This window comes from Pungitius pungitius, chromosome 3 (genome assembly GCF_949316345.1).
Source record: "Pungitius pungitius chromosome 3, fPunPun2.1, whole genome shotgun sequence".
In the NCBI taxonomy this organism is placed as follows: Eukaryota; Metazoa; Chordata; class Actinopteri; order Perciformes; family Gasterosteidae; genus Pungitius; species Pungitius pungitius.
Genome location: NC_084902.1, coordinates 11,017,472 through 11,032,978, shown reverse-complemented (window position 1 = coordinate 11,032,978; position 15,507 = coordinate 11,017,472). Strand labels below are relative to the sequence as shown.

Here is a 15,507-nt window from a genome sequence, read left to right as displayed (position 1 = left end):
GAATGCAACCGCTCTGCTCATCAGGAACAATCTGTAACTAAGCAGAGATTAAAACCTCCGTTGGATCCGGCTTCTCAGATATGAGGGTTTGCTGTTTTTCTGACGTTTAAAAAGACCAACTGGCCTCCTTTTTAACTCTTTGTTACAGATGTTCATGTTACGGCTAGATACAATGCTTACAACTACTACACGTACTATAATAACAAAAAATGGTGTGCCAAAGAAGATAAGCAGTAATAACTGAAGAATAATGATGAATTGTATATGCAAAGGGCTCCGAGTATTACTACTTTGATCTCAGTTAAGTTTGAAATGCAGGTGGAGGATCGTGGTCTTCATTGTGCCTCTGGGTCCGAGGTGCTGCTTGATTGAACGTTTCTGCCCGTGCGTGCGCGCGCGCGCGCGTGCTTGTGTCTACATGCGTGCTGGCCTGCAGAGTGAGGGTGCACGTTGGAAAGAGGGAGGGGCGGGAGAAGCAGAGTTGAAGATGAGAGTAAAGGGGGCCATGGGGAGGAGTGGGGTGCGGGGGGGGGGGGCGTAAGAGGGGGGTCTAAGAAAGGAGGTGGGTGGTGGGGGGGGGGGCACTTGTGTGTGGGAGGATGGCGGCGGGAGGAGGGTAGTGGGGGGGGGGGGGGGGGGGGTGAGGGGTGCAGCTGGAGAGGGAAATGAAAGGAGGTGTGGGGGGCCGGGGGGGGGGCGGAGGGGGAAAGGAGGGAGGGAGGGAGGGGGCGGAGCCGCAGACAGTATCCACCGCCCTCCCGCTCGCCTGTGCGCTCCTCTCAATTACCTGTTCCCTTCCCACGGCACTGACGCGAGCGCGAATTGGCGAGCACATGCCACGTTGAGAGAAGAACATTCTCACTGCACGGCGGCTACACGCGGGCTAACGAGGAGCATTTCAGTTTAATCTTTTAAAAAAAAACTTAACCAAGTGGTTAAACAAAGCCCCCCACCCTGAAACAAGCGGGCGACTGAGGATCTGAGAGACCTGCGAGGATGCACTTGTTGTCCGCCAGCTGCGTGCGTGTGTTCCTCTGGGCCGCGCTCCTCCACCAAGGTAAGCTTTTTGTCCCCAAAATATCCCCCCCCCCCTTACCCTCACGTCCCTCGCGGCCGCGGCGGGGTTCCGCGGAGCCGCCGGTAGCCGTCCGCGGGAGGGAGAAAACTTCAGCCGGGGTTATCGATCACATTTCCGGAGGCAAAAGTGGAGCAGTGACGCTCGTGTATTTTTTTTGTTATAGGGCTGTTATATAGTTCTTATAATGTTTTCTGTAGCAGGGTTCTAGTCGTTCTAGCTCACTTGATGTGGATATGGTTTGCGAAGGTTTTTATGCAAGAATAGCACATGTTTTTTGATGTTGTTTTAAGTCTGAAGTCATTCAAATGATTATCTTATTGTCTTTTATTGCTATGAAGCAAAGCAACACAGGATTCAGTGGTCATTAATATCCATGGCAATTGGATTATATATAAAAATATCTGCATGTAATTACCTATAATGCCTAAGAAGAGTCGAGATCAACTAGACCAAGTAATTGCTTTTAACTTAACCAACCCCAGGAAATGTTAAATTATTATACCTCCCCTATAAAAGTGACTTTTTGTGTAAGCGCGGCTTATGCGAGATGAAATATTGTCCATTGTGCCACCCTTTTTTTGTGCCTCTTCCATGTGCTCATACTATGACGTCACCACGGTGCCTCGTTTTACGTGGTTTAATGCTGTTAGGGCGTCTATTGAGCAAAGTGGTGCTGCGTTTACATCCTGGTTGAATTATTGTAATTATGTGCTGCCTGTTGGCTGCGGGGAATGCGCTCCTGACAGTCTCCCACTTGTAATTACCTACAGGATTAGATTTGTGGTGAATGTGAACAGTTGAAATGGTTTGGACCCGTCAATGCGCCCAAGGTACAGCGAAGGTATGAGCTTCTTTGGGTGTGAAGGGAACGCAGCCTCCTACATTAATGTGCATCGTTGCACTGATTTAAGTTTCCCCAGGCTTCCTTGTTGTGTGCTTTGTCGGGCCAACAGGTAGCAGCACCATGTGCTCACATCACTCAGCCAAGGCCATTAAGCGAAGCTGCACAGGAGCTCCAAGTTTTCCCATTGAAAGGAGAAGGGTGAAGAGGTTGATCTCACTGTACTCCCATCTTCCACCTGGTCACACCCCGGTGGCGCCTGTCGTTGGAAATTAGCACCATGCAGCACCTATCAGTCAGGCCCAGGTGGTTTATTTGAGAGGAAACGAATGTTCCTTTTAAGGTGTTTTTGCACCGCTGTGCCGCTGCGGTGCCGTGTGCTTGAGACAGGAGGAGAGTGCACTGAGTTAGTAATGAGGTTAGGCTTTATGGTCGTCCACACTGCTGTGTGTTTAGTTGGCCCACTGCCTGAAGTGATGGTCCAAACATGTGTGTGTGTGTTTGCTTGCTTGCACAACAGATGGTCAGTCTTGTACAAACAAAAGGTTTCTCTTGAGCTGTAACAAAGCTGAAATATTAGTGATTCTTCAATTTGCTCAATGCGGGGGGAAAAAAATCTGATAAAAGGCTTTATTGAGTTTGGGATTTGCAATAAAAACTGCATCGATGCTTGTAATAAAAAATCAGAAAACAGGCTTTTGTTTATTATTTCTGAACCGATGGAAAAAGAACAGCTCCCGGGGCTTTGCCTGTGAAGGCCGAGCGATGGCCACTACTGCATAGAACAGAAAAACACCGCTCTGATAACTCTTAGAACAAATAGTCAGGAAGATGCATCTGTCTTTTTGTTCACTCCGTTGTCGACACCCTTCCCCCACCACCACCCTCACCCCACCCTGAACAGACAGGCAGCTCTCGGTGTCACAGCTGGTATTACTTGTAAAGCAAGTGGGGCTCTGCCTTTTGCTAATGGACTAATCTCTTGAGGGGGGGGGGGGGTCACCCAATTTCACCTGAGATGGATCCTGTCCCCTTTCCTTCATCTTTAACTAGGTTATGTTCAGACCTGTCTCACCAATGTTGTGCTGTGAATGCAGAGGAGCAGTAAAAGACCGGCTATAATTGTACACTTGTGGTACGTGGAAGAGGTGTACAGCTATGTATTTAAGTGTGTGTGCATGTCATGTCTTGTTTATATGGACTTTCCAATTGATGTTTCAAGACTGCTCTCTGGCTGTTTTGTCTTTGAAGAGCTCTCTTTGTGACTTGTATTGTATCCCGTCATGCAAAATTCAGATGCATTCATGAAAAGTATTGCAACTCTGCCAAATTGTGGCTTTGAATAGAAACGCCACACCTGTACTTGGTGCTATCACGTTAATGCTTACTCTTTTGAAATTGTTTTGTTGTTTCTTTATCGGATTTTGCTAGTGGCTAGCAAAAAAAAAAATCCAATTGTGAATATCTGAATAACAAGGAAGTTCGTACGGTAGAGTGAAAATCTGCAGCATTGAAATATTAGTTTTGAGCACAAAGGATCTTAAACTAACAAAATGACCAAACCGTATTTTAATCCATAGTTCCTCTAACTTTTTAGAGTTAGAATACTTGAACACTTACCCAAATGAGACATCCACACATAACCCATCACACTGCTGAATGCATGACCCAAATATGGTAGCTTGTAATGCGTCTTAAAAGCCCCTGATGACACTTAGTCCTGCGTGTGGAAAAAAAGTGTGAAGTAAATTCTTTTCCAGAGTTGGTGTACTTGTGTTTTTGATTAAAAAAAGACCTTAGTATTGAGTAGAAAATGAGACATATTCATTACCCACCTAAGAATCACAATGCGAGTGAGAAAAAAATGAAGCACACGGGTGTTCAATAAGGATCATCCTGTTCGGGCATTATGTCTTCCTCAGGCCTCGAGCACAATACGGAATCAGCAGCTGTTGATGGAGAAAATAGGGGGACAGTTTCATGGGCCCATTGAACAAAAGAGGGCCGCCCAGACAATTGAGGCTGTACTGTAAATTAAAGAAGATTTGGGGTGGGGAGCCAGTGTCACTTCCCATCAGGGGGTGCAGGATTCCTAGCAGCGCCCCTGGCAGCAGCACTTTATGGCCCGGATGTGGGGCTCAGGCCTAATTAACAACTGTCGTGGTTGCTTCAGCTTTAAATTACTAATGAGTAAAAATGAGGAGGACACTAAGGGATGTGCAACAAAAAATAACTTTAGGTTATGACGAAATTTAAACCTGTCTGTTAAATAATCGTTGATGCCACACAAGAGCAAAGAGCAGGTTTTCAGTGCAACTCAGAAATTCATCGATCTACAAATGCCAAGAAATTGGGCCGATGCTTCAGCTTGTCCCCAGAGAAATTATGCTTATAGCATATGCACATATGCATCTTGACCATATGGTGCGGTAGCTAATCAGATACTGTAGGTAGGCGAACCAATGGTCCCATATTGTGCAAAGAAGAGTACAGTTGGACACCACTAATTATGAGCCAACACAGTTGAATATATTCATGTGGCAGGTCTGTCCACAGTAGGTTGTCCCACCAGGACACTGAACAGGTGGAGAGGGGGAGGAGGCATTATGGTTCTTGTGTATGTGCAGTTGTCCACAACGGTTTGTTCCCGTCACTCAAATTGAGCGAAATTGTACCAGTTTTCGCCTCATTGTTCACCCAATTATACCTTTTGGGGGTGATTAAGTTTGGTAACGCTCAGAAAACGTATGAACATTTGCTCCATAAGTCTCATCACCAATTCAAACTTTGGCCTCATAATGGATGTAGTGCGAGAGCATTGCAGAAATATAAACTGCCACATGCTGAGTTTCCTACATGTCGGAGAATGCAGTTCTCACCGAGCAGGGAGATGTATGAGTGCTTTTGCCTTGAGAAAATGAAAGGACTTTTTATGGCGAGAGCAATCACTCCGAGGCAATGACCGAATGAGAAAAAGGTCCTTTGTTTGCCTGCGCACAATTATCAGTGAAACAGCAGCAAGTGAATCTTAATTACACTTTGGTGACTGCTTTGGCCCACTTTTTGAACGACATTGTGAGACATATTAAATTATGATCTCAGCTAAAATGCCTCATTCAGCGGGCAATTTTTTTTGAGGGGGGGGGGGGGGGGGTCGGATGGTGGTTGCTGTTTCAACCTTTTAGTTATACTGAGGTGTTATTGTCGAGTGTTTTACCAAACTGACTAACATCACAGTTTACGCCATTTTCTCACTTTGCACACTGTGCACACAGATTCCTCACTCTGCTGTGCAAAATAATGGTTTATTTGTTATTCAAGGGGAGGGACCGGAGTTCTATTGTTTCAGCCGCAAAGCAAGGCTAAACAACAGAAGAGGGATGACTTCTCTATGCAGTAGTGCTCCGTTCTTTATGCAGGAATACCCACCCCTATTGAAATGCATGAAGGTATCCTGGGTTTTGGTGAAAGCCCAACAGCACTCTGAGATTGGGCAGCCCTTGTCTCGGGGACAAAAAGTGAGGTTGTTGCTCTCTTTTGTCATTGACGCAGCCCCCGGCTTTCACTGGATTTCCTGTGGACTCCTGCCGACTGTATTGTGATGCCGGCTCTTCTTCTTTTTTTTTTTTTTAAACAAATGAGTGTATGATAGCGACTTCTCGCTCCCGCTCCTCTCTTTGTCATTAATATGGAACAGCACACACCCCTCGGAGAGGGCACAGAGTAGCTGCTGCCTCTCCCTGCACGTCACATGGGCCACCTGACTGGGTGTGGGGTGGGGGGTTTCTCCTCCATATGAAAAGCCTGTGGCCACACCCATCTTTAGCAGGGCCTGGATCTTTGTTCAAATTCTCCATTAGAGTCATTGCTCTGTCCTAATGAATTCTTTGAGAGCCCCCCGCCCCCATTAACTTTGATGTTAATCATAGGTCCTCGGAGAATATTTAAAGAATAACATGAAGGGCCGCATGGAGGGGGTGCTTATGCTGCCTTTGTTTTTGTGAATTACATATAATGAACTGCTTTTTGTCAGTGAAATGAATGGCCTGGTTCAGGAGAAGACAAAGAGGCAGCGGCGGGTCGGCAGCAGGGGCTCCCGCTGACCCGCGAGGAGGGTTTTGGAGTGAGCCTCTGATATTTATGCCTCCTCTCCCATAAAATCATTATTTCGGCCTATTTATGAGACTAAAGTGGTGAGACAGGAGGTTGCCGGTGTGTTGGGCCTTTATTTTGACTTTGTCTGAGGTTCAAAGGAAGTCAGGCGGGTTGACACAGCTTTGGTACAAAAGGTGAAACATCCATTTGGAGCCTCGGGCCGAGTGATAAAATGACATGTTTTTTTTTTCTTCTCCTCCTCTCGTCTTCCATTCATTTCTGAATCATCCTCTGTAGGGCCAAAAGCTTGTTCGCGATACTTACAATTTGCTCTATTCATACAGACTCTGTTTTGCCATTTTAATTCATGAAACTTACGCACCGCCTTTAGGATTCAACAGAACAGTCGAGTGTCTCCATTTGACCTCGGTATTTCACATTCTCGCCATTTTAAAAGCTGTTTCTTTGTGTCTTGCTGCGGTCCATCATTCTTCCCTCATAGACTGCTGCGGCAGTCTGCTACTGCCCGAAGCGATCTTTGATTACATACTGCTTCGGTTGAACTTGCCAAAGACAGGCGTTCTCATTCAGGGAGATTCTTTCTCATGGAGGAGAGCAAGAGTGAATCTCTGATTGTAATGAAATTGTTTTCGTGCCTGAGTGTGAAAACGACGACCCCCAAATCGACGAGACAATCCTCTCTCGGCGATTTGGGGGTCGTCCATATATCAATGCACTTGGGACTGCCCTTGAACCTTTTATGAAGGTTTAGAATATCTCATGGGAATAGGGGGGGGTGGGGAGGGGGGGGTAGTCTATTTCTCACATGCTCGATGAGGCCCATGACATTTTAAATTGTGTTTTTTTTCTTTTGTTTTAAACCTGCTTCTCTCTTTTACTAAATTTCGGTCTGCTCTATTAATTAGATCCCCAGTGGATGTGATGTTGATGTTAATCAATTTTATTGTCACGATAACCAGCAAGCTGCCGGATACAAAAGGCTGACTGCAGAATCTATAACTCCAACAACAAAGTTATTCATTTTCTGAACGCTGCCATGTTTCAACGGTAGCCTAGAATGAAGAAATGCGGCTGTGGCTCTAGATGAGGCCATTTGCGTTTTCTGGATACGCCCTCTAGTCCCGCTCCACTTCAAAGAGGTTGCAGTTTGTGGCAAATTGCAGCCTCGCCACCAGATGCTTTTAAATCCCACACACTGGTCCTGAGAGATGAACCTTAACTCTTACCTCAAATCAATCTACAGGTCATACAGCCCAAAATAGTGGCAATTCCATCTCAATTAGCCACGTGAAGCTCATGAACAGAGCCAATAATTACGTACATATTTTAGCTGATGGTGCTGTTGATCCTTCAGCTAAACATTTGAAATACTAACCTAAACGTCGCAGTCAAACCACATTCTTTGGATGTTGTTTTAACATCACACGTTCACTCTATACAGACATTAACATGGAGGTTATTATTCCACCCCGTCTGGAAGGGCTGTTTGGCTCTGGAACTGTACATAAATCTTTAATCCACCATTTCCCTTGCGACAAAGTGACAAGAAATGCAATCCTTGCGTCAAAATCATCCGAATCAGAAAGAGCCGCTTTGCGCCCTTAGATTCAACACACGATTTTGTTTTAAAAGGTCACGCTAGCGACAACCCCCGCTAGCGAAGCGTTGACGGAGAAACGGCATGGGAAGGCGTGTGGATATGTTTTATGATAAGACACTCTTCTTTGCTTTTAAGTATTCAGCTGTTCCACTGCCAGACCTTACAAGCGAGGTGAAGAGATGCTTGTCTGTTAATTAGATGCAATACTTAATTTTCAAATGGGACGCTTCAGAGGTCAAGAAGACGCGCGTTCCTGGGGAGAATCTCTATGCATTACACATCCCATCTCTCGTGTTTTAGACACCAACTCTTGATCTGAATTGTACTCTTGGTTGAGGAAAACCACGAGCAACACTGGTTGCAAAAGAAAAAAGCCGGCTTGTTTATTAGTGCACTCGTCTACCAAAGGCTCTTGTTGTATAAAGATGTTTTATTACAGCGCCTGTCTTGATGAGAGTGAGGACAATGTTGAATTAACCTTGCAGGGTTACATTTTGAGTAATGAAGATGCCGTGATCCATTATGCTGCCATTCATTTCCCCCCCCCACATACAAGCAGGAAATATAGGAAGAGATGACCCGTCATTTCCTCATATAATGATAGGGATTTAATTCCATTGAAGAGGGAAAAAAAAGGACACTGAAAGGAAATTTGTCTTAGTGCTTAGTGCTCTTTTCTGAATGATCAGGTTGACTGGCCTCATTGCAGCAGTACGCCCATGTACACATGGAGGCAACACAATCATACACACCAAACCAAGAGCACATCACAACATATGTCTCCCACTGGGTTTATAACAATTGTTTCCTTTCCGCTCAGGGTGTCATTTTCTCTGATATCATGCTTGAGTAACTATATCTCTTATTGTCCTTAGTAATGTTTTGTGTTCATTGCGTTTTCTTATCTCAGGTCATTACGTCTGGGATTATTCATGTTGTTAATATTAACAACTGAACACAAGGTAGGTTTCATGATGGGTTCTTGCTCAGTTTGTACTTCTTATTTCTCTTCTGCTGAGACGTTCTAATGAGCTATACAACAAGCATACTAACATGCTCACAGTAATAGTGTCATCACGCTGATGTTTAGCAGGTATGATGTTTCTCATGGTCACCGCTGTAGTCCAACCATTTAGCATTTGCTTAGTAGGATGAGAAGAACCACTAATTTTGCAGGTATTTCTGATCATTTAAGTTTTGGACAAATTAAAATTGTTTCCTGGAGAGGGAAGAGGGTCCCCAAACCAAGTAAAATCCATCCTGAGGAGAGCATGGATGTCTGTACTTAAATTAAATATCAAAAGGGTTACTAATTTATTTTGTGTTGATCTTTTAATCAAACCATCAACTCCACAGCTCTAGTGCGGACTAATTTCCCCAGCCATCCATCCAACAGTTTATAGTAGAGATGTCATTCGAAACAACGCAATTTGTACTCGATGTCATGGCGATCCATACAATAGTTGTGGATATATTCAGTTGGGACCAATGGTTGCAAGCGTGGCTAGAAACACATTTGCATGGCATACTTCCAAATAGGCAGTTTTACTGATAGTATTTATCGGTGATGCTTTTGTTCGGTTACAATTTGAAGCCCTTCCTGTACTTTCGAAAGGGGTTGATGCCCCGAGCTCCTGCATTTTTTGTCTGACCCCGCAGTTGAAGCAGCTCTCCGCTCCAGAGAAGTTTCTGAACATGGCGTTGACTCAGTTGGCTTGAAGGGAGGTAGTCTGTGCAGACGGATCCCGTGGAGATCCTTTACCCCCCTAGCGCACTAGGCACACAAATTGTAGGGGGGGGGGGTTTATGGATGTGTTTTGGAGGCTCTCGGAGGTTTTTTGTGTGGAGTGTGGTGTTTGTGTGCTGCTCACCATCAGTTCGATCTGCAGGGCTTCTCCTGCTCTTCTTCTGCATGTTCCACAGTAGTGGGAGTGGTCAAAGAAGTGCGCCGCCAGGGTGGACAGTTACAAGCACTTGATTTATGGCTTCTCCTCATGTCGTAATGGAAGTAGAAAGTGCAATAGCCACTACTAATGAAATTATCATGCCTAAAAGGATCCGTGGACATATGTGCAATGACATAAACTGAGACTGGTTATCGAATTTCACAGCAACAAAGGACACGAATAAAAAGAAACGCAACATTGGGTTTGTTTTGACATATCTGTCTGCTATTTGTCTTTTATAAAAAAGTAGGATATCACTTACATCGACCATTCTTTGATGGACAAATTCTCATTTTATTTAAATAAATAGCTTATAGACTACACAACTTAAGCCTAAAAAAACCCCCCAGTGTGGAGCCATGTGGCTTTACACTGGTGAAACCTTTCAGCTAAATAATACGTAAATCTGAAGGCCCTGCAGTCATAGAGAGACTCAGTGGTTGGACAGCGCACGTTAATCTCCAACCTTTCACAGGGCTCCCATCAAAGCAGACGTCGGGCCGTGGGTATTAAATGTGAAGCCACGCAGATTTGATGTGCAAGCAGGTACATAATCCTTTGTGCGTACTATCTGCATTCCGTGTATTCCTCCCATCGCTCGTCGGCTCCGTTCAGCCAGCAGAGGCTTTCGGACCCCCCTGGAGCCAGAGGCAAAGCGGGACACGATTGGAAACCGTCACGCCGTCGTAATGGCAACCAGGCTTGTTTGGCTCATTGGAATGGGGGGGGGGGGGGGGGGGGGGCATCGCACTGCTCCGTTTCACGCTGCAGGGTTAGAAGGTCGGCCCTGTCGTTATAAGTGCACAGCGTTACGCAAGAGTCTCCGCTAAATTAATGTGAAAGTAGCAGCCTCGCCGCGGCAATTACAAGCGGCGAGAGCTCCGCGAGCCAGCTGCTGAACAAGGGAGAATATCTACCTGTGGATATTTTCTGTGGCTTACAGCAGCATTTACAGGGGAAAATTGATACGGAAAAGCAGGTGCTGTGCATCGGGTTGAGACAACGCTGCAACTGTGGCACATGTTTTCACCACGCTTCCATTTTGCGTTTGGGAAAAACAATTTGTCTGTGTCAAACGCTGCGTCTAATGAAGCACTTTAAGAGCGATGAGTCGATGCCTTCTCCTTTTCCCCGCGTTAGAGGAGCGACGGGCTCTGGGCTGGTTCCTTCACCAACGACTGCAAAAGGGGCTTTGTTGGGGCAGCAGGTTTGATTGGTATCCTCGGGCACCTGCAACTGTATTATGGTCATACAGAGAGTATAATAGTAAACACAAGTGCTCCCCGGTTCAAAGAATTTCCTGTTTATGGGGGCATGAGGGCAAGGACTGGGCGGGGCCACTTTTACTGGAAAGGGAGCACTTACTGGGGAGACAGACGTGAAAGTACTTGAACAAAAAGCTCCTTGCAGCAGGAGCAGATAGTGGGACGTGTAGCTGCTCGCTGTGGTGATTGTAATGCAAGTAAATAATCTAATGCTACTCAATGTTCTACCAGTATAAGGATGCTTTTAGTCTGATGGTGCAGTGGACGTTTCAACGTGCTCTGTCTTTTTGCATATTATATATGAGCATGAGGGTTTGGTTGCAACAAACATTTGCATGAAAATACCCATCACCATGTTGCCAGAGCCTAAAGTGACTGGTGCAAATCTGGCCACCAGTCCAAAACCCTAAATGTATTTACTTAGCAATGATATAAAACTGAGAAAAGTACCAACAGTGCTTGACATTTCTACTAAATTGAACGATTAAGAGCTGAAAAGGATTAGCAATTGGTAATTACTCAAATATCAACCCTTCTGTAGTTCAACTATCGTTGCTGCTTCGTCTTCGCTTTTATTTCACTGTAAAATGAATGAATTTTAGACAGATCTAGTTGGTCCTTGGCCTCTGAGAAATTACAATGGGTCTTTTTTCATCTTTCAAGGACCAGAAAAGTATTCTTTTTTGGGGGTGAGGGAGAATTTATTAATCAGTGTAACACCTTCATTAGATGAGCTAGGACTGTAACAATTAATCAATTTAGTCAAACACAAGGTCTTAATTATAGGTATATCATATCAGCAATTTCTGTTTTGTTGATGGATCAAAGTCTTTTTCCCCGAGACGTTGGTGCCGAGGTCCCTTTAGGCCATAAATAAAACTGATTACAAACAATGTCCAATCCGTGATCGGACATCCTGGAAGTCGGTCCTGCCCCCGTCGCCTCAGTCGCTTTAGGTAAGCGAGGCCTGTGTCTATGCACTCAAACCTGCCGTGTGGTTTCGATTCCTCTGTAAGAGACCTGCCGAAAAGACGGCGCCTTTGATGTCGAGCAGGTTGTTTTGAATGTGTCAGGAATATTTAAAAGCTGCCTATTAACGCGCCTGGCTGCCAAAAAAGAAGGAAAGGGTTGCAACAACTTGGGGATTCACGTCTTGGTCTTCAGTTTATGAAACTCAGTTCAAAGTCGTCAGTAATTCAAAAAGCACTGGCACGCTTTTAGGGGCTCCATCTGGTGCATTACACCATCTGCTGCACCTCTTTAACCCATACATTAATTTATTAGGGTGTAAACATTTATTTCTTTATTAGTGTCACTGCATTTTTAAGCCTTAATTGGGTTGATAATACTTCCCAGTGATTGCTGGAGGACAGAAGAATGTGGTTGTAATTGCAATTACTGAAAATGCAGTTTTTAAACGGCATGCGCTACCATCTCTGTGCACTCACGTGTGCTCCATAGCCTCAAACCCGGCTCAGACGTTCACAAACCATCGAGCTTGTGATCATCTACCGGCTGTAAGGCCAAACTTCCATACAATTAAAATGTTGTGAGTCTAGTTGGATCTCATTTCCGAGTCCGAGCAGCAGTTAATGGAATGGATGTTATTTTCTTGTAATGACTTGTAAAGTATCGTTGCTGCCGAAACATTGTTAAAAAAGTTTCTTTTGAAGCTAAACTTTGGCTCCTTAAGAAATCTTTGAGTAACCCGCGAGATAAACTTTGATTCAAAGCCTCTGTGATTACCGGCAGAGTTTTTTTAGTTTGGATGCAAGCTCATCATTAGGCATGAGCAGGACAGATTCAATAACGCCTGTGGGATCCTCTAGAATAATAAAGTCTGATGCCTCTTTGGCATATGAGAAAGTTATCGCGTTCAAATGACTCAGCAATTAAGAATGAATGACTGTTTTTCAGCCACACGTCTTTATTGACTGGATTGAAAGTTAATAAGCCCCAGCATTGGAAACCTACACAAAAGCAGCAAAACAGCTCATAAGAAAATGATATACATGCCTTTTTTTGTGTGCGCCGTTAGGCATTCAAGTGAAAAAAGTATTGAATGTCAGCTCCCTTTCATGAAAGAAAGTCGGATAATTAAATGCATTTGTTTGTATTAACACAGACAAAGTGTAGGCGTGATTCTGCTCTCTCCTTGCAGCAAGTGTTCTTGCCAGAGAAACGCGGCCATCATGGCACAGAAGAGGCATGGGGATCCATTAGCTTCCCCAACAGTCTAAGGTACTCACAGGGAACGTGAAAATCAATCTTGTTTTTTCATAGCCCCGAGCCTTCGGTGGGTTGATGTACGCTTTTCCTAAAAGGGGGGAGAATTAAGTAATTGCCCAAATATAAGGCAGAGGGTTGCATTAGGACGGGTTAATGGATAAGTAGTAAGCGGTGTGGCTCTGCTTAGTTAATGGACTAATATTGCCTTTAATGACAGTCGGGACTGTGAGCTCTCCTCTGATCTGCCCCAAGTCTACCCACAGACACCTCACTCCTACCCCGCGGCCCCCTTTCCCGCACCCTTCAAATACATAATTCACGATATAATGGACGTGATTTCTGAGTGCACTTAGCACCCGATCACTCCAGCAGCCGGCTGCTGTCTTAAGAGCAGTGCCCGCACTTGTGCAGCTCGTATGCTTACGCAATTTATGACATTTTTTAAAGAGGATTTTACGAATGCTTGTGTGGTCGAGTGTAAGGAGGAGAACATTTCAAAGACTAATGATCGTGCCAGAAGATCAATTTCTAGGAAACCTTATGGCAAGTAATTTAGAGTGATAATCACCCCTCTTATAATGTGCTTTTATCTTTACCATCTGTCACGCTCAGAGCAAAATGTAAGAACCTGCGAAAATGTGCACAGGCAAACACAAGATATTAGATACTTATCAATGGATACACTATCTATGAATGTGATACTCTCTCCTATTTGTATATGCATATGTTCTTAAGCCTTATGGTAACCTTAATTAATGATTTACTGTATTACATGAATGGATATAAATACTTAATAAATAAGAGTCTGTGTGTATATATATATAAGATCTCTCAAGTTTCACAGAACAATTTGAGCCAAATCCCTTTGATTGTGCTGTTTGCATATTTAGAGTAAAAAAAATAGTTTTCAAAAGAAGTTGAATATCATTTATTAAATACTCTTGACAATGGTTCCCTTCTAAAATCTCTTATTAGACTCACTTGCTAATCTAAGGGAAAAATGCAAAAGGTCCTTGAATATTTGGCAAATTCTTCCCTTTGTTCAGTAAATCCTTATGTTGTGGTTTTTATCCAGCTACAAGGGTTGAATGCCATTCAATGTTAGTTAGTAAGTATATAAAGTGCAGGAATTCTGTTGCACATATCTTCAGCTTGTTGTAGAACTTACTGGACTTACTTACTGGAGCATCTCCCCAATAGGAGAGCTAATAGTCTACCTGACGGTCTAAGCTCCATTGTGTTGTTGGCACTGTATTTATTTTACTCATTATCTTGCATAACGAGTCAAACACTCACAATGTGTCATCATGAGATGTTTTTTAACTCAAGCCTCAAGGAAATGGAGAACTTTCTAATATATCAACAGGAAACATCCATTTTCGATTCCAGTCCCACATTCTTTCCCCATTAGCCAAACCAAAGTGGGACAATAAAGTGATAAATTACTGGGACATCCTTAATGGACCTTGTCACAAGACATCCTGTGTATTCATCTGCAGAACAGGACTCAATGCTCCCTCTGGGTTTATTATTCCACCTCTATTATTGTCTTCCCCTACACACGAATAACCCATACAAATAATCCACATGTTGTCTGGGGATTGTCAGCAGGGATTCTGGGAATTGCAGAAAATCGAAGAGGTGGAAGCAAACAAGTCATGATGTACTCTGCACTGAAGTCCCTCTCTCAAATTAACTCCTGCTATGCAATCCTGCAACAACAAAAAATATGTGTCAGTCAACAACAGCTTACCTGCCTCTTCCTTCACGTTCTGATTCAGAATATTGCTGCATTGCGATTGGTGCACATGGGGTTAATGTTAAGCGTCACCCAGTGCAGACCAGCAAACAAATCACATATAAAATAAACCCCTCGTGAAATAACCAAAGTTTAATTAACGTTGGCAGAAACTGTTGCTATCATGTAAGGCCCCCACCAGTCAAAGAAAGAAGCTGATGAAGAAACATGTTTTGAGGCTGCATTGAAGGATTTGTGATATGAAAGATTTACCCGTAACAACATGGCGTCTCTTTAGGGAAGCAACCATCGATTACACAAGTGACTTGAAGCGCTTGGAAGCCAAATAAACTCAAATCTGTTCCTCCGCTCTGAGCCCTTCTCTTTGTCTCATTCCCCGACGTGAAGCGGATGCTGCAACCCGATCCCTCAGCGGCAGGTCCGCACAGGTGCTGAGGGCCCGCCACAAGACTAGTCTGAGACCAGAGCAAATGAAGCCAGCATTTCTTTTGTTTCGGGAGAACAATGGGAACCAGACAGGTGGGACTCCAGGCAATGCATCACGACCGTTCCTGCCTGCTGCCGTCTGTAGGTGTTTGTTGACCACACACGATGCAGCAAATGAACATTGTTGTCTTTTGCCTGAGGGGAAGAAAGCTATCAATGTGGCCTCCTAGACACGTCGCAATGGAAA

The 15,507-nt window shown here is 44.3% G+C and overlaps 1 protein-coding gene across 3 annotated transcripts in view; it reads left to right on the top strand.

Annotated features, from left to right (window-relative positions):
- Positions 1-752: 752 nt before the first annotated feature.
- The window catches only part of LOC119216637 (CD166 antigen homolog), a 31,553-nt gene continuing 16,798 nt past the window's right edge, over positions 753-15,507 (top strand). For 2 of the 3 annotated variants that reach the window (XM_037469673.2, XM_037469667.2), the window contains exon 1: positions 755-1,057. In XM_037469673.2, the coding sequence (XP_037325570.1) occupies positions 997-1,057 (61 nt within the window). In that variant the 5' untranslated portion in view covers positions 755-996. Of the gene's footprint in view, positions 1,058-15,507 lie in introns of all 3 variants that reach the window. The other variant, XM_037469681.2, reaches the window with a different exon arrangement.